Source organism: Elgaria multicarinata, chromosome 11 (genome assembly GCF_023053635.1).
Source record: "Elgaria multicarinata webbii isolate HBS135686 ecotype San Diego chromosome 11, rElgMul1.1.pri, whole genome shotgun sequence".
In the NCBI taxonomy this organism is placed as follows: domain Eukaryota; kingdom Metazoa; phylum Chordata; class Lepidosauria; order Squamata; family Anguidae; genus Elgaria; species Elgaria multicarinata.
Genome location: NC_086181.1, coordinates 11,896,802 through 11,916,426, shown reverse-complemented (window position 1 = coordinate 11,916,426; position 19,625 = coordinate 11,896,802). Strand labels below are relative to the sequence as shown.

At 42.8% G+C, this 19,625-nt stretch overlaps 1 protein-coding gene across 1 annotated transcript in view; it reads left to right on the top strand.

Annotated features, from left to right (window-relative positions):
- The window catches only part of SP6 (Sp6 transcription factor), a 32,230-nt gene extending 13,427 nt beyond the window's left edge, over positions 1 to 18,803 (top strand). The window contains exon 2 of the mRNA XM_063137320.1: positions 17,210 to 18,803. Within this exon, the coding sequence (XP_062993390.1) occupies positions 17,247 to 18,350 (1,104 nt within the window). The 5' untranslated portion in view covers positions 17,210 to 17,246 and the 3' untranslated portion in view covers positions 18,351 to 18,803. The remainder of the gene's footprint in view (positions 1 to 17,209) is intronic.
- The last annotated feature ends 822 nt before the right edge of the window (positions 18,804 to 19,625 follow it).

The following is a 19,625-nucleotide window of genomic DNA, read 5'->3' as shown; positions in this document are numbered from 1 at the left end:
ACACCCTATAAACAACTGAGGATGCAAAATGTTTGATTACAGGTGTCTGTCTTTCACACTAGTTTAACTCCATACCATGACCAAAAAAGGTCTGGGCACAGCACCCAAATGCCTAATTGACACAACTCATTTTACTGTTTTATAACAATGGAATTGTCATGGCTTCCTGCAAAGAATACTAGGAATTGTAGTTTGGTGAAGACACTTTGAATTTTGTGTTAGAGATCCCTAGCCTCCATCACAGAACTATAATTCCCAGGGTTCCTTGGGGAGAAGGAATAAACTTTAAACATGCTCCACTCTGTAGGGTACATAAGCCCTAATTGGAAGCCTTCTGGCAAATGAACATGGACCATTGAAAAGTGTTTTGCTGACTTGCATTTCATTGTTTAATAAATGCATAGTTCTTCGTGGTCTCTGTGCTGAATTGCATTTCATTGTTTAATAAATGCATAGTTTTTACGCATCTCAATGCATCTCGTGCCTTGTGTTGAGACATCAATAACCTATGTTTTAACAACAACCCACACCCAACCACTGAGTATGGGTTAGTGTGTTGTGTGAACCCATCCATCATGTAGCATTTTCAGGGGGCTAGAGGGTCTACCATGGAAAGGGAGTCAGGGAAATCCACTTCCACCAACACAGCTGATCCAGTTTAAATCAGGATCCAACACAGAATCTTTACTTTCATTTAGAGGCTGCAAATCCAATAGTCATACACTTCTCCACCAAAATAATTTATGCAATTAAAGATGTAATCAAAACTATTTTTAAAATCTCTTCTTTGGGGTTTAAATTGAACTGGGCATTAAGTGGCTACATCCCAGGTTTACCTGCATTTATAATGAATGAGCCTTTTTAGATTGTTATCATCTCACCAACCTGGATGCTTAGAGAAAGTAATCATGCTATCAAAATGGAACTAATTAGTACACAGGACAATGAAATATTTTTTATTTTAACCTATTTAGATCGGGGCAGGAAATGAAACCTACCTCCACTACTCAATAGCATGTTGACCTTCCATCACCACCCATCCTGACTGTGGCTCTAAACTACAATATAAAAGTCTGAAGCTTTTCCAGTAGAGCAACAGCTGTGCATGTGTGAATATTAGAGACACGGAGCAATTCAGATTCCCCTTGCTTTTAGAAAAAGCTGTATTTGTGCTGAAAGTAGGGTTATCACACAATTAAAGAAAACTTAATTAATCATGTGGGGTTGGAGCAAGACTTAATCATATTTTGAGCAGAGCCATTGGTAAGTTGGCCACTGATTTCAGTGGGTCTACTCAAAGAATGACTAAATCTGGGACCAGCTCATTGATTTTGTCATTTAAACTAACAGTGCAATCCTGTTCAGTGTGTACTCACTGAAGCTTCTGTCAGAAGTAAGCCTCAATGAGTTCAATATGTCTTACTCTCTGGTATGCCTGTATAGCATTGCAGCCTAAGAGTGCTTTGAGATAGGGGGCTCCGAGCTACTGATGTGAGGCTACCAGTCAAAACCCATTGTGCAGCTATTCCCTCTTGAATTTATTGTTCTGTTTTGTTTTCTGGAAAGGAAAAGTGAGAAAACAAGGGAGGGTTACCAATGGAAGATGAATAGACACCACCTAAAATTCTGATAATGAAGCAGTGTGACTGCGTGATAAAAGCCTCAACTGGAGCCCGCCTAAATCATTAGGGCACAATCCTATGCATGTTTAGACAGAAAAAGTCCTACAAGTCCCAGCAAAGTTGGGAGGTGTAGGACTTTTTCTGTCTAATCATGCATAGGATTGTGCCCTTAATTATTTAAATTTGCAAACAAGCCAGTGTGGTCTAGTGGCTAAAGTGTTGGACTGGGAGTTGGGAGATCCACGCTTTAGTCCCCACTCGGCCATGGAAACCCACTGGGTGACTTTGGGCCAGTCACAGACTCTCAGCCCAACCCACCTCACAGGGTTGTTGTTGTGAGGATAAAAGTGGAGAGGAGGAGGATTATGTATGCTGCCTTGGGTTCCTTGGAGAAAAAAAAGGCAGGATATAAATGCAATAATAATAATAATAAAAGTAAAAATGATGGGTTGGTCCCAGATTTTGTCCTACTTGGAGTAGGACCATTGAACTTAAGTTAGGCAGGATCTACACTACTGCCTTAAAGCGCTTTATAACAGTTTTGACAACTGTTGGGGCCCAGGACACACTGCAGTGTGTATATAGCTTTCAAAGTGCTTTAAAGCAGTAGTGTAGATCCCCCTTAAAGTCACTAACTTAAGTTCCATTTATTTTTATCGGTCTGCTTTAAGTAAGTCTGAATCTGGCAGCAACCCATATATCTTGAAGCAAAAAGCATGGGTTTTTTTTAGATACATGCCCACATGTTTCAGAGAAGGCATCACTTTTGAAAAGGCATTTTTTTGTGTTAAGAAAAACATGGGGATTCGTTTTTTCAGATGGTGCTTGCCATCTGTAGTTTTTCTATGCACTTGTATCAATAATAATAATAACAACAATAACAATAATGCCTGATTGATCAGGGCACCTTTTTAGTTTATTATGAGTGCTTCCAGAAAAGGCTTTTATTGTCATCCTCGTTTGCCTTTTGTCTTTTTTTCTTGCCAGAATGTCTTTTGATTGATAGCTCTGGGGATTGTCCATCTGGAAGCACTCTAAAAGGGTTTTTTTTTAATTGCTTAATAGATTAAGGATGCCATCCTGTGCAAACTTACCTGGGAGTAAGTCCAATTGAACAATTGAGATGTCTTACCAAACTTGTATAGGATTGCTTTGTAACTGCTACAGGTGAGCCTATCTGGAAGATGCTCATGTTAAGACTTTGGTGGGCCTTTGGTACCAGATGGGAGGAATTTGTGTTAATTGTGGAACAGCCACCAGGAAAGCCTCTTTAGAGGTTGTTTTATCATGCAGACAACAGGATATAAAAGAGGATTTGGGGAATTTTCATCACACCCTGGCTCCAAGGCTCTGGGCAGGTTGCAACATATTTGAAACAAAGCAAATATTCCCAAAATAGAACGCCCACAACATGGTAATAAGAACACAAAATACAAAATTTAAATAGTTCAACAAGCCAATCCTAATATGTCTTACATAGAATCTCTTTGATCTAAAACAAACGCAAACAAAAAAGATGAATACTATAAGTCACCCTGAACCTTTGGGTTGTGATGGGCAATCCATTTTGAATAACAGAGCGGACTACAACTATTTAATATTTATTTAATGGATCACAATTTGCTAAACAAGGATTATATAGATCTCCAAGGAAAATATGTCCTATTCACACAACTATTGTTAAATTAATATTTAAACATTAATGGATTGTGTTGTCCCACTAACCTGTGATGTAGCTTGCTTAAGGAAAATCAGTCATGCAAACATTTTTCTACAGAGATGAGGTTGGATCCAGGATCTGCCTTCCTCCAAAGAAAGGGCTTCGCTCACAGAAGATCCCCCTCTGCCTGATTTTGGAGGATCCCTCCACCTATATCACAGCTCATTCCAGTTGGCAGGGTCTCCTGATTTTCTGTGTGGACTGGAGGGGCTGCCATGGGAAGGAGGGGGCAGGGAAGTCCACTTTCACCAGTGCAGTTGATCCAGCATAAATCTGGATCCAACCCCTAAATGTACATGCCAGTGTCCACCCCCACTTTCCCCCTCCAAACGAAAATGCCCAGAGTGGCTATCAGATTTTAAAAGGGGGGCTTGTTCTTTTGGCTTAAATGTATGCTAGAATGACATCTTCTGCAGGGGGAACCATTTTAGCCTCTTGCAGCAAAATCAAAGTCTTGTGGCACCTTGAAGAAAAGCACATGAAACAACATATGAAATAAATAAAAATAAATATTATGGCACAAGTTTTCATGGGCTCTTTTTGTTGAAGAACAACATTTCCCAACCTGATATTCTTCTGGTGTGTTCTACAACTCCCATAATCCCAGCTAGCATGGCCTGTGCTTCCCTGCCACTTACCAGGTGTGGACAATGGCCAGAAGGGAACCAACAGGTCCCCTTCTTTTCTGTTTCCTAAAACCTTTGTATAGTTTAGAGGACCATGCTAGGAGGGAATTATGGGAGTTGTAGTCCATCACATCTGGAGGACACTCAGTTGGGAAAGGCTGATTGTAGAATAACATATTTTTTCCAAATACACAGCTGAGCAGTATCTTTATTAGGACCAACAATTTGGGATATTTTAATGATCATTTTCTTACAATATCTTACTAACAGTTCAAAATATCCTTCAGGAGCTGCACAGTGTGAAACGGCTGTGCAGCTCCATAGTATTTGAATGATCACGTACATGCATTCACAGCTGGATGACTATGTGTACTCCTTTACAGAGTACCTGCAAAAAAGCTTTAAAAAAGTAAGAAAAAGGGACCTATTGGTTCTCTTCCAGGCACAGATGGAAACAGTCGCTGGAGAAGTGGAGGAAAGCAACAGAATTGTTTGTGGCTCTGGGGAAGGAACAAATGGGCCCCCTTTTCTTTCCCCTTTATAAACTTTATACAGAGGTTGTCAGGTGTGCTGGACTGAAAAATTCAGCTAACTTCTACATTGTGCTCTCTCTCCCAGGTGAAGACTGTTTTCTTCTCCCAGTTATTCTTTTAGTTGTTTCGTGTGTGGGTGTGTGGTTTTTGTTTTTGTTTTTAAAAAAACACACCTTGTATTAGCAGTGCTTTTTAGTTTTTCTTTGATTTTGAGTTTTTAATTCCATGGCATTACGGTTTTATGTTGTATGGTTTTTAAGCTTTATTTTGTGAACTGCCCAGAAAGCTTCATCGCTGTAGAAATGAAATCAAGAAATAAAAAGCTCCAGCCTGTATGGCAACCTCTGTAAAAAGTATAAAGAAGGAAGCGCGGGGAGGGGGGAGGCATTTGTTCCCTTACAGCTTGCTGGTAAGAGCAAGGGTCCATCTAGCCCAGCATTCTGTTCACACAGTGGCCAACCAGCCGCCCATGGGAAGCCCACGGGCAGGACATGAGTGCAATAAGCATGTGGGGGTGGGGAAGAGGAAGTGGGTGACTAGGGTGGGGAAGAGGAGGGAGAAAAGGGGGGGGGGGTGGCCAGAGAAGAAAGCCATCTCTTGGACCTGGGGCCTTCTGCATGCAAAACATGTGCTCTACCACTGGGCAAGTGTAAATCAGGGTGGTTGGAGCACGTAACTTTCGTGAGAGAAAGGACGCTGGATGTTGTACAACAGAAGAGCAACAACTGAGTATCTGTTGGCTGCTTTATAAAAGCCCAGAATCAGAAGACAACACTTTCACCCAGTACGTGTGTGTACACACACACACACACACACACACACACCAATTAAAATAAGCTTTATGAAACATAAGAATACTAAGTTGGGGGAAATGAATGAATGAACATGTGTTTCCTTACCATCACAGTCCCTTATTTTTTCATTTCACCGTTTGTTTATTTAGTAATAAAATGTAGAGTCAGTTTTTCTCCACAGCACCATGACTGCAAAGAGGCTCAAATTGGTTACAACAATGCAACAATTCAAATACATAGCCATGAAAATACATTGATAAATCATAAAACCTTTCCTTCTCCCCCCCACCCATTTTTTTAAATGAAAAGCAATCCTACGCTACAAATTTATTCTCAGTGGGCCTTACTACTGAGTAGAGCTGAACATGGATGCACTCCCAAGAGCCTATAATTCTGAGTGGAGGAGCAACTGTCTCAATTTTGTCCTGCCAGCTAAGACTGAGTGCAGAGTAAGATGTCTTCTGGCCATCGCCTCAGCAAGGTTGACTTTTTTTTATCATCATCATTATTAATAATTATTAAAAGTTATTAGATGCCTTGAGCTTTTTTCTGAAAAAGGTATCTTACAACTGGGATTAAAACATACAAAAAGTTTTAAACAACTTAAAACAGATAAAACAATCAACAGTATCAGTTTTATCAAAACCCGATTAAAAAACAACCTGAAGAAGCACATCATAAGCCATCAAATAGAGTAGAGGCATTTGACCTGGTGCTGAAAAGATAACCGTGTTGGCTCCAGGCAGACCTCCCTGGGGAGAGCATTCCGCAATGGGGGAAGCCACCACCAAAAGGCCCTCTCTTCCTTGTTGCCTTCCTCTGAACCTCCCTTGGAGCAGTCAGTCAAAGAAGGACGTCAGATGTTGATCATAGTGTACGGGTACCATTTGGTTAGCTGAGACTGTGCACAAACTTCCAGATACACACAACAAGACCCCCAGTTCTGTGCAACTGAATTGTATGGGGATACTGGCTTATTATAGTTGCACTAGCACTGGCTTATGGTCATCCCCCCACTCCATGAGCAACTTGGAAGTGCGTGAGAGCTGTTGCCAGGCTTATAGGATGACAGACAGGAAGGTGTATATACAGAGACACAGTTTGTGCTATAGACGCATCCACCACACTGGTGCTATATGATCAGGTCCTGTGGTTCATGACACTGCAGTGGCCCCCAAAAGGCATGGCACTATTGTGCATATAAAGGGCAGCTGCATGTATTTCCGTAATGTGGAGGCACTGGTTCTCTTTCATGTTGTATTGCTCAGTTGCAAGTCTGGCAGCAGCCACCACACTTTCCCAAAGGAGGTTACCATACATGTGAACTGACCCACAAACTCATTAATAGGATTAAGCATCACAATGCAATGTAATCATTGCATGTTCCCATATCACGGTAAGGCAGAATTCTTTAGAATCCTAGCTCATTGTGAGCAAGCACGCATGCTGGTACGTGCAGTTCGATTGCTCCCATGAGCCAGAGTCATCAGCCAAGATTAAACTCTGGCTTGTTAGGAGAGAAACAAGCCAGAGTCCTTAGTATGGACCCTAGTTTAGCAGCTAAGCAAACAATGGATGGAGAGTCCCTGCCTTGTTTAGCTGTTCCTATTGAAGCAGGAATGACCGAGCAGCGTGCATCAGCACACTTTCATGTTTACTTGCATATTATTGGTCATCAATGAGGCCAGTAAGGTGTAGAGCAGGCTGTCCCCTCTTACTGACATTGGCTCTGTCCAGTTTCCATCTTGCCTCCCTGTCCATCACCCACCACCCCCATGCAAATTCCCGAACACTCCTGGAATCTTTGCAGAAGTCTCCAGATATTTTTGATTACATATTTTTTTAAAAAAAATATATTAAATGCCTCATAAAATAAATTTCTCTAGGAATTTTACAATAATGATAAAAAACACAAATAAAATCACAATTAAAATTGATGATATAAAACCAGTAAACATGCCAACACAGAATAAAAGTCACATTGCAGGGACTAGGATAATAAAATACAAATTTAATAATACTTTAAAAGACTTTGAACATTTTTAAAAAGCCTTCGAGAATAGGTAGGTCTTAAGACTAATGCTGGAAAGATAGCAGAAGGAGTGCCATTCAAGCTTTCCTTTGGAGAGCATTCCAGAGCTTGGTGGCCACCACTGAAAAAGCCCTTCTCTCTTGTTGTCATCCTCCAAGCCTCAGAATGAGGGGGTACTTGAAGAAGGGTTTCTGTGGGTGAACTTAATATCATGTCACTGCTACCACCACAATGCAGTGGAATGCCACCACGGCGGTCTGTCACACACAGCATATTTTAAATAGAGCAAGAGCCCTAAGAACTAGAGCCAGCAGCTGAAATGGTGTGTGTGGTGTGCACGTGTATTTGCTACCACCAATCACAGAAGAGAGATTAGATTGTTCACATGATTTTAGTACACAGTAGTCATACCTGTGTAATAGGTTTAGCATTTGCCCATCATATTTCTTCATTGCTGTGGTGTCCTAAAGTGAGATCAGTTTAAAGATATGCCATGTATACATGAATTGAAGAGAGAGATAAAGAGAGAGGCCTAGAAATATTTTTGGGGAGGCATCAACAAGGCTTAGTTTGAATCCAAGCCCACTCCTCTCGTTCATTTTCAAGGCTAAAACCCAGTCCTGGAGCATGTTAAGACTGAAAGGTCTCTGAGCATTGGCAGCGTGACTTTCCATCCGAACAGAAATCCACACATATCCGGGATTAGGGAACACAGCTTCGGGATCACAAAAGACCTGAGCCCAAGCACTGTTTATTTATTTTTTAAAGAAAGGAATCTCTGCCTGTGTTTTTCTCCCACTCTAAAATAGCTACATGATTTTACATGCTTCACTCACGCCCACATGTTTTAGGAATTAACCCCTGACCAGGATCCGGGAAGTACATCCCTATTTAATACTTTCTATATAAATACTGAATGGTCCTGAGTCGCTTGCATGGTCCAATCAGTAGAGGGGAGGGAGTAGTTTTGAGTGCAGGTAGACAGCTATGACAGACTGTTTGCCCTTATGGAAAATAAGGTCTTGTCTTCTGGTATTTGGTGGAGGAAAAGACCTGCACTCATTACATTACACTAATGAGCAATGTGGGCTGGCAAGCTAATTCATTGTGATCTGACAGAGTGCTTTGCTGGAGAACAGTAGCTGCTTCAGAGCGTACATTTTTCCTCTCAGCCAGAAAACACATTTTCAGTTCTCGTAAATTGGTATATTTTAGGAACCCTTGATATGACACTCAAAATGTAGTGCACATTAAAAATATTTGTGAGATCTGGTTCCTAAGGAAGGTGGATAGTATATGTATTATCCACATACATGCATATATAAACTTCTAAATGTATATAAGAAGAGCCATGCTGGAATAGACCAAGGGTCCATCTAGTCCAGCACTCTGTTCACGCAGTGGCCAACCAGCTGTTGACCAGGAACCCACAAGCAGGGCACAGGTGCAATAGCACCCTCCCACCCATGTTCCCCAGCAACTGCTACACATAGGCACACTGTCTATGCATATGGGATTCATACCTGTTTAATGAACGATAAGGCTATTGATGGCTACTATTCAGGAGGGATATATACCAGCTCCAGGATCAGAGCCAGCATGCCTCTGAATACGAGGTGCCAGAGCACAACAGTACAAGTGGGCTCCAGTGCTTGTATCCTGCTGCTTGTGGGCTTCCCATAGACATCTGGTTGACCACTGTGTGATTAGAAGACGACTAGATAGGTCTTTAGTCTGATCTCTTCAATTCTTAATTGTCATAGAGAGTCCAGAGAATTCTCTGTGGGAGAGCTACAAGAGGCACCAGTGACCCAGTGTTTCACCAGGAGAGGAAAATACTAAAGAGCCATGCCGGATCAGACCAAGGGTCCATCTAGTTCAGCATTCTGTTCACACAGTGGCCAACCAGCTGTCGACCTGGAACCCACAAGCAGGACACATACCCTCCCACCCATGTTCCCCAGCAACTAGTGTAGCAACTTATTGCCTCTCTACAGGAGATAGCACATAGCCATCAGGACTAGTAGCTATTGATAGCCTTCTCCTCCAGGAATTTATCCAACCCCCTTTCAAAGCCATCCATATTGTTGGCCATCACTGCATTTTGTGGTAACGAATTCCATAGTTTAACTACGAGCTGTGTGAAGAAGTTCTTCCTTTTATCTGTCCTGAATCTCCCACCAATCAGCTTCATGGGATGACCCCGGGTTCTAGTATTATGAGAAAGGGAGTAAAATGTCTCCCTATCAACATTCTCCACAACGTACATAATTTTGTACACTTCTATCAGATCTCCCCTTAGCCTCTGTTTTTCCTCCTGGGCTGAAACATGACACTTGGGGTTAAGCCCCAATGAATGAACACAGAAAAGCTTTTCTGACTGAGTATGCAGAGATTTGGGCTGTAGGTCTCTGCTGTAGATCAGAGGTAGGAGTGCAATACGTTATTGCACTTTTAATGCAATATCATCGTTAATTTTTATTTTATATTTTTGTATATTAAACATTATAGTTTCATTGTATATATATCCTTAACTTTTTGTTGAGCACCAGTTGTTTCTCCATCTGTCAGTGGTGGCTTTGTTTCAGGTTCAGAAAGTGGGCATATCTAGTGGCAGTTCCCAGCACAGGGTAAGGGACAGGTAATGCAAGGCAGGGGTTGTGCTCCACAAGCCTTATAATGGCTGCCATGGCAATGTAAAAGTCAGGGGAAGAAAGTAAGGGCAGTTAAAATACACATCACGCATAAATGAAATGAAATGTACCAGTGAATTTGCGCTGCTACAGGCCTTCAGAGTTGCCATTAAAAAAAGGGTTTCATGGTTTCCCCAATCCCTCAATATTTGCTCCCAATTTCCACCATTTGACAATGCGTGGATAGCCTGGCAGGATAACCCATGCTGACTCCTGCGATGTAACTCTTTCAATTCCGCTTCAAAGCAGCAATGCTGCAAGGTTTGGGGGCAAAGCGGAGTCATTTAGAAACAGCCCATGACAGGATAGATCGATTTCTTACTATTTTTAAGCCACTAAGAATCAGAAATCCTTGACAGTCAATCAGATTTCTGCCTTCCCCTGCTGTAGCTATGCTTACAAGTAGTAAACTCGATCCAAAAGGAGAGGCGGGTAAGAAATATATTATTATTATTATTATTATTATTATTATTATTATTATTATTATTATTATTATTCTCTGGTATGAATGCATAGGCCCTACATGCTAGCAAAAGGTACTTGGTGAGATTAAACACAGGGCATGTGCACTCTAAGCACTTAAACTTTTGAAGATGCCACAGAGTGGGACTGTTTTGGAGCACAATAATGCTAGCTGCTGCTAGGACTCATTGCACAATATTCTATTTTCCCCTCTGCTTGTCCTGCCCCTCTGAAAGACACAAAATGGAAGGAAAGTGAGCGCCCAAAAGGATGTGAGTTTTCTACCCCTAGTTCCTGTCTTCCCCCACAGAAAGAGCAGCCTTCCAGATGAATCAGGCACCCTCCAGATGTGTTGGACTACAACCCCCAGCAGCCCCATCCATCCATGAGCAGGTTGGCTGGGGATAATGGGAGCTGTAGTCCAACAACACATCTGGAGGAATCTAGTGGGGGGAAAGCTACTTAGAGTTTATACTTGGGGTTTATTTTTGTGGGGGGGATTTCCCTTAGTAAAATTGAACTTACCCTAGTGTACAGGAGATGCTTTTTCATGTGTGGCACCTGTGTAGTGGGGTAATATTTGAATAACCCCATTAGGCCCTGGGGCCAATAACATGGGTCTTTGCCACCCCTGTTCTCAGCACCCTGCCATTTGAGTCATGGGCAATTGACCCCTCTCCTTGGGTCATTAAGGCTGTAATCTTGTACGTACGCACGCACGCACAGAGAGAGAGAGAGAGAGAGATGGGAATAAGTCCCTTTGCACCTGGTGGGCCTTACTTCTGTGTAGACATGCGTAGAATTGCACTGTTAGGCTACATATGGGAGGAAGCCCCATTGAATTCAAGGGACATGCATAGATCACAGCAGCTACTTTCAGAACAAGAAGAAAAACATGCATCTTTTGATCTTTCTAATCGTGGAAGTAGCTGCTACAATATTCCATGTGCCTCCACTATGTTAAATGCTTGCACAAGCAAGCTACCTGCCCCAAACAGTTATTTAGGCGGTTATTCACAAACTTAGAGCTGGTGGGTGGATGGAGCTGAGCGCTTCCTACTCTGGTTTGATTTACAACATTATGCATCTAGTAAATAGGGGAAGATGGAAGACTGGTGGATGCATACAGATATTGGCTGGATCATGCACAGAGGCACATCACATTGGCAGTGATAAAGTGAGCAGGGTACCAAGTGACCCTTGAAGGAAGCCTAAGGCCTCCTTTTGTGACCAGGGTGGGGTGTTTTTTTTTGGGAGGGGGTGCAAATCAAGTCCTGGCAGCTCTATTTGAAAACGCAGGGTGGGGTTTTCCGTCCTCTGTTGCACAGTTTGTATAGGAGAGTGAGTCACAGCATGGAATTTTGGAAAAAGGCCTAGGCGTTTCGTATGATGCACCAACAATGCTGATCCTATCTGTTTCTTCTGGACCATGCAGAGCAGTTGGTTGAACCCTAAGGGGCTGTGAGTCTTCTGCCTACAACATATCTCCTCTCCTCTCCTCTTTTTCTTTTCTTTTCTTTTCCTGAACCGCATCCTTGACTTCTTTAAAGCCACTCCTTTGGATTAAATTTGAAACAATTCGGAAAGGAGGGAAAGTTGCTCCGCAATTCTAATAGATATTTGCTGATTTATATTCTCTCATCATCATCATCATCATCATCATCATCATCTTGCTTTTACTATGTCTGCCATTCTGGATGTGGCTAGATTTGGAAATGAGTGGAAGAACAGTTTTTCCCCCAACATAACTTCTACTTAGAGGAGGCCAACTGAAATGAATGGGACATAAGGTCAAGACCAATTTAAGTCCCATTCATTTCAATGGGTTTATTCTAAGTAGGCCTTAGGTGGATTTTACCCAAAATGTGTAACATAATGATTTTGATGTAAAATTCATAACATTAAATAATGTTAATATCTGTTTATACTGTAGAATCCCATGTTATAAATTTTAACTTGCTATCCAAATATGCTGCTAGTCCTTAATATTTTCACTGTATTAAACTGTTTCTATCTAAATAATACACTTCCGTTTGATTACTACAAAAATCCTTGGTTTCTATTTTCAGTTTCCCCCACTGTTTTCGGATGGCAATAACTAAGATACCGATTTTGAGGTAGTGTAAGGTGCAGCAGTTTGCAGCTCTGTCTCTCTATATTGGGTATATTCACAATTTTACATGTACAATACTAAGGCTACTGCAACCCTATACACATTTACCTGGGAGAACTTATTATTTATTACATTTATATCCCGCCTTTTTTCCTCCAAGGAACCCAAGTTGGTGTACATAATTCTTTTCCTCTCCATGTTATCCTCACAACAACAACCCTGTGAGGTAGGTTGGGCTGAGAGTCTGTGACTGGCCCAAAGTCACCCAGTGGTTTTCCATAGCCGAGTGGGGACTAGAACCCCAATCTCCCGTCTCCCAGTCTAACACCTTAGCCACTATACCACACTGGCTCTTATTGGGAAATCCATCAAAGTAGACACATTTAGGATTGTACTATGGAGCATTTATACCTTTGAGAATACAATCCTACTGAGGGCCTGGGATAAGCTCCACTACATGAAGTATTTTTTGTTGTTTATTCGTTGAGTCGCTTCTGACTCTTCGTGACTTCATGGACCAGCCCACGCCAGAGCTTTCTGTTAGCCGTTGCCACCCCTAGCTCTCCCAAGGTCAAGTCTGTCACCTTCAGAATATCATCCATCCATCTTGCCCTTGGTCGGCCCCTCTTCCTTTTGCCTTCCACTTTCCCTAGCATCAGCCTCTTCTCCAGGGTATCCTGTTTTCTCATTATGTGGCCAAAGTACTTCAGTTTTGCCTTTAATACCACTCCCTCAAGTGAGCAGTCTGGCTATATTTCCTGGAGTATGGACTGGTTTGATCTTCTTGCAGTCCAAGGCACTCTCAGAATTTTCCTCCAACAATATGTATAGGATTGTTTTATGTGAGCTGCCTCCTGAGGGTTTTAGCTACCCTAAAATATTAAAATACATTTGCTCTATATATTTCATAAATATGCCAAATAGAACAATTGTACATGCTAACTAAGCTGTAAATGCGGCATTTTATGCTGTTAAAGTGGTTAAATACATTTAGGCTTCACAAGAAGGAAAGTATTGCATATATTTCAATCCCCCCTCCCATTTCCATTTCCCCCCAGAAAAAAGTTGGGGAAAATATTGTTTTCCCCTTGGCTTTAAAGCTTTCAGAAAAAGTAAATCTCTAAATAATAATAACAACAACAACAACAACCCACCTCTCCTTCTGGATCGAGGCGGGGTTCAACACCAAACACAATATAATACATAAAATTAGTTAAAAGAGCATATAAAACCAAAACAATATTAAAATAACAATCACAGCATCTTCAAATTCTTAGGTTTAAAATTCATCTGAGCAAGAGTTCTAAAGCACAGTCCTATGCATGTTTAAACAGTAAAAAAGGGCCTACAACTCCCAGCATTGCTGACTGGGGAATGCTGGGAGCTGTAGGACCTTTTAATGTCTAAACATACATAGGATTGTGCCTTTTAAGATTTGGAAATGTGAATGATAAAGAGGTGTTGTAAAACAGGTATTCTGATCTGAGATCTGCAAATGGCTGAGATTCTCTGTTGGGTGTTCACTTGGTGGCAAACACGTTTTTTTGCTATACGATATGTGAAATGAGTGGGACTTGCAACAAAATGTTGCAGTGTGGAGTGCTTCTGTTCAGAGTGTCGGCCAGCCAAGATACTCCATTCCATTTCCACTCACTGATGTCTGATGGGGTTTTCCCTCCTACAGTCAGTTGGCATTCTGTGACCAACTGAGCTTGTCCATTCCTCAATGGACTGTTTTGAGTTTATTCTCCCTCCCTCTCCCCCTCCCCCTTTTATGACTTTCCTCCCTCAATTTTGGTTTTGTTTAAGGTTTTATACCAATGTACAAAGCCCTAACAACTTGGGACCAGATACTTCAGAGAGCGCCTTCTTCCTTATCAACCTTGCCTGGTCACTGAGATCTTCAGAGGGCATGCTCCTGCTGGTTCCACATGGACCTATGGCCAAATTGGAGTCCATCAGGAGAAAAGCCTTCAGTGTGGTGGCCCCCTTCCAATGGAATTCCCTGCCTTTGTAGGTTAGGCATGTGCCAAAGTTGTGCTGCCTTCCAGTGCCTCCTGAAAACATTGTTATTTCAGGAAGCCTTCCTTGAGTGACTTGCTGCGGTTTGTGAAAACTCAGTTTTATCAGTACTCGTTATTTATTATTTAACGTGGTGTTTTTATTCTGCTTTTCACCACTCCAAAAACGTTGGATGTGGAGCGGTATACAAATATTGTAAATAAACTAAATATTTTTGTGTGGTTCTACAAACCTTGGGGTTCCCCCCAAGTCTTGTGTGTGGAAGATGCCATTTTAGCTACATGAGGATCCACACTTGGAGAATGAGTTTGTTTTTAGTATATAGAATGGCGCGGTTGTGCTGGAATTTGAATTAGGATCTCCTCTGTTTCCTATGCTTAGCACTCCAACCACTGCACAAGTAGGATTGCCACTTCTTCTTTCCTGGCAGAGCTCTTGCACTTTTCACTGCTGTATGCCAGCCAGAAATTCTGCAGGCTCAAGCTTTTCCCAGCATGACAGTACGGTGATGGTGAACCTTCACTTTGGGGAGACTCAAGAAACAAACAGTAAATAGGAAATGAAGTACTATTTTATAGAGAGCTGCAGATCTCTGTGAGAGAACAGGGGTGTAGGGTCTTTGGAAGAACTGGGAATTTTTACAGCTGCACTGCGTTTCTTTCTGGAGCTAAGCATATCTATTGTCTGAAGAAAGGATGTTCAGAAACAAAATGGATTTCCTAACAGCCGTAAACACCTATAAATGAAAGGATAGCTTGACGTGTCTGTAGCTGTTTCATTGTTACTGCGTTGGGTATCTCAATGGTCTGTAGACGCCATTAGACTCTTAAAGCAACTCCTTAATTTTTCTTAGCTTTGTTTGGCAGGCCTCAAGCCTTCATTTTCTTCTCCCAAAAGAGGGGAAACAACCCAAGTGTTTTATACACTAAGTACTCAGCAAGTCCTCTTTCCTTCTACCTGGGACGAGGGAAGAGTTGTGCCGTCGCAGTTAAGCGGGCTGAAGATCAGATGGTATAATTACTGTTATCTGCCTCTCAGAAGCCGACGATTAGAGGGTCTGTCTCTAAGAAAGGCTTTTGAAGAAGAAAAAGAGAATAAGCTATGTTTAAATCTCTTCCCCACCCCATACCCTCACAACAACAACCTCCACCACAGTGCTTGTGTGTGTGTTTTAAAGTTGAAACTAGCATGGCTACACTACATTTGACTTGACTGGAAGTGTCATGGCAGCCAAACAAGTCACCCCATCGAAACTATTGTTCCATTAAGGGGCTAAAGATTTTTTTTTATCGAAGTATTACAGGTATTCACATAAATACAATTCTCAGAGTTCTTTAGAGGAAACGACACTTCTAACCTAGAGCTGGTGCTTCATGTTTGATCCATGCATTGCATTTTTCTTTTTAGTGTATACCCTAAGTGCACATCTGTTTGCAAACACACGCATCATACAAGTCTGCTTCTCAGAGAGCTAAGACCACCATTTTAAGGAGTATGTACACAAAGGGACACTTCCAGTATGGATGGTTTACACGTCTTTGAATCTGGGATTCCTCCCTCACCTTCCCTTAGAGAGCAATCCTATGCATATCTAGACAGAAAAAACAACCCTACAATTCCCAGTATGCCCCAGCCAGCCATACTAGTTAGAGCATGCTGGGAGTTGTAGGACTTTTCTTCTGTCTAAACATGCATAGCATTGCGCCCTTAAGGACATATTTGCAGCATAGCCTTAAACTGTCCATTCCCTTTTGTCTGCAAACTCAAGTTCTGTGTGTGAGACAGAGAATTCCATGCCCTCTCCCCAAATTACAGTTACCAGGATGCTTTGGAAAAAGCCATGACAGTTAAATGGGTATAAAGCCAACATATGTTTGTAGTTAAAGGGCTAAGAAGCCAAGTTATGTTTGTATAAATAAAGGCTGGGTCTTGTTTTACTAATGAGCTTGCTTCTCTGTGCAAGACGGAGTTAAGATGCTGTACACGTGCTAGAATGGTTTGTCGAAGACCATCCAACAGTTGGAACAAGGGAGTTCCTGGTTCACAGCTCAGACCGTTAGTGCCACTATCCTACAATAGTTCTTTACCATTGCTCTTGTGCTTATTGGCCTCATAATCAGTATGAGAATTAGGCACTGGTGTTCCCCATTGCAGATGGGGAACTGAAGCCAAGAAGGTTGCTTTGCCCATGGATGTTAAACAATATATAAAAGGAAGGCCCCAATAGATCCGGCACAACAGAAAAAAATGGGGGAAGTGCCAAAATGGGGCAAACCTCAAAGTCCCAATGCATTTTGAGTTCAAAACTCTTCCTGAAGGAAGTTATTTTGGACAAGAAATGCTGTTGTCAGAAACTTGTTTATTGCGGAAGAGCTTAGGAGTTTGATGTGCACTGGGATTTTTGTGATTCTCAAATCAGTATTGGTTTGCACCTTCTTTGTTTTGTCCAGTGCCACCAAACTTAGGTGAAATGGTGTTTCGAATGGGATTCAAGTCTTGGGCTATAATGGCTTAGAGGGAGGGTTCAGTGTTTCTGTGCTATCTGCAGTGCCACTGACTCACATCCATTTCTCTCTTCCTCTACCTGTCCAGGTGTGTCTGAGAACCCACCCACCACGGGAGTTCTGCAATGCTCACAGCCGTCTGTGGTTCTCTTGGCAACCAGTGCTCAGAGACACCCTGTTCCTCTCCAAACCACTTGGAGCTGCAGCCTCTGCAGACCTACCAGCCTCACACCAGCTCAGAGAGCGGAGGAGATTTCCCATCTCCTCTGCAGCCCACAGAACTCCAGCACCTGCCTCTGGCTGGGCCTGACACGGAGTATTCAGCCAACACCGGTTACGAGCTGCATGGGTCTTCGAGGTTAGACCTGGACAGTGAAAGCCAGCTGCCCCCCGGCTCATACTCTAAGCTCTTACAGGCGGCACCAGATATGGCTCACCACTACGAACCTTGGTTCCGGCCTACACATCCTAGCAATGCCACTGACGATGGAGGTGTCAATCCATGGTGGGATCTCCATGCTGGGTCCAGCTGGATGGATCTTCAGAGTGGTCTCCAGCCACCAGCCCACACAGGTGGACTTCAGCCAGCGCTGGGTGGCTATGGTTCTGCAGAACATCAGCTCTGCGGCCCGCCTCATCACTTGTTGCCTTCAGCGACACACCTCATGGGCCAGGAAGTGATCAAATCCCTGGATTCTACTCAGGAGCCTCACCCAATGGAGCAGGCTGGGGATGGGAGTGGGAGGCCAAAGAGCTCAAGGCGCTCGGTGACCAGGAGTTCTGGCCAGGCTGCCTGCCGATGCCCCAACTGCCAGGAGGCTGAAAGGGTGGGCCAGTGCCCTGACAACTCCAAGAAGAAGCACCTCCACAACTGCCATATTCCCGGTTGTGGCAAGGCCTATGCCAAGACATCCCACCTGAAGGCCCACCTGAGGTGGCACAGTGGTGACCGCCCCTTCGTCTGCAATTGGCTGTTCTGTGGCAAGCGCTTCACCCGTTCTGATGAGTTGCAACGGCACCTTCAGACCCACACAGGAACCAAGAAATTCACCTGCCCTGTTTGCAACCGGGTCTTCATGAGAAGTGACCACCTCAGCAAGCACATGAAGACGCATGAGGGCGCTAAGGAGGAAGCAGAGGGAGAAGCCAAAGTGGGGACAGAGCCTCCTGCCAAAGTCAAACGGGAACCCGACGGAAGCTCTTCGAGTGCTGCTTCCCAGCCCAACTGAGCCTTTCTCCCTCACCAAGGATGTCCCCTCCCTGTCTCTCCTGGCCTACTGACTTGTCTTCCATGCTTAAGGCTCTGGGATTACTACACCCTCTGGGCCTGAACATTATTCTGTCCTTGGAGTGAGAGGTTATTTATTCTGTAGGAGGAAAGGACGATGTTGTTGGGACTTGTTGGGAAGGGCCATGCCCTTAAGCAGCTTTGGGGTGGGTCTTCACAATTGAGTGTTTGGGAAGTATTGGGGGAAGGCTTCTGAAAGATGGTTGCTAAAGAGGGGTTGGGCTAAATGGAATATTCTGGGCAGATATCATTGGAGGGAAATGGGCCTTACCTGGCTCCATCTTGAAATGATGGGTTACATGTCTCCACTATACACAGACATACAAATGAGTTAACAGTTATGGTGGGACCTCATTTTTAGTTTAAGCTTGTAGAGATTTAGGGGTTTGGATCTAACTATTTTCTTGGAAGGATTATGGCAGAATTATTGGCTTGTGTCCTAAACTGCTACCATCCTCTCCTGGATAAGTGGCCATTCCTGGTCTAAAAAGAAAGAAATAGGGAAATGCTCCAATAATGTGAATGTTTTTAGCATCACAAGACAACTGCAACATTTAAAAAGAGATTTTAAATAAAATGGTGCTTATTGAAAACACTCTAAGGACGCATTCCTATGCATGTTCAGACAGAAAAAAGGCCTACAACTCCCAGCATGCACCAGCCAGCATGGGCTTTTTAATGTCTAAATTTACATAGGATTGTGCCTTAAGCTTGCAATCCTTTACCCACTTACCTGGGAGTAAGCCCTCCTAAAATCAATGGGACTTAATTTGAGGACACATGTATAGGATTGCATTCTAAAGAGCTGCAAAATCAAAATTAAATACAGACATATCAGCTGCTTCCACCCTAGGTTTTTAGTGTGGCTACATCATGCGTTGCCCACATGTTTTACAGGTGGTCCACATGACACTGTCATCCATTTGTCATCCCCCTGTGCTTTCCCCATGCCTTTTCTGTCTTTTTTTCTTACTGCAGAAAGTCCAAGTTTTTTGTTTTGTATTGTTTTTGAGAAGGATGATGAAAGGGTAGTGCAATATTCCGAGACGTAGATGTGCTTAGCGCTACTCTTCCATCTTTTTTAACAGATGTGCTTTTTATGCAAAGTTTTCAGCAAGTGAACTTATTACTGCTCTGTACACATTCACTATAACCTCCGTAGCGGGCACCATTTTATAACCTTGTTAATTTTTTAAAAAGCAATCTTTTAATTAGG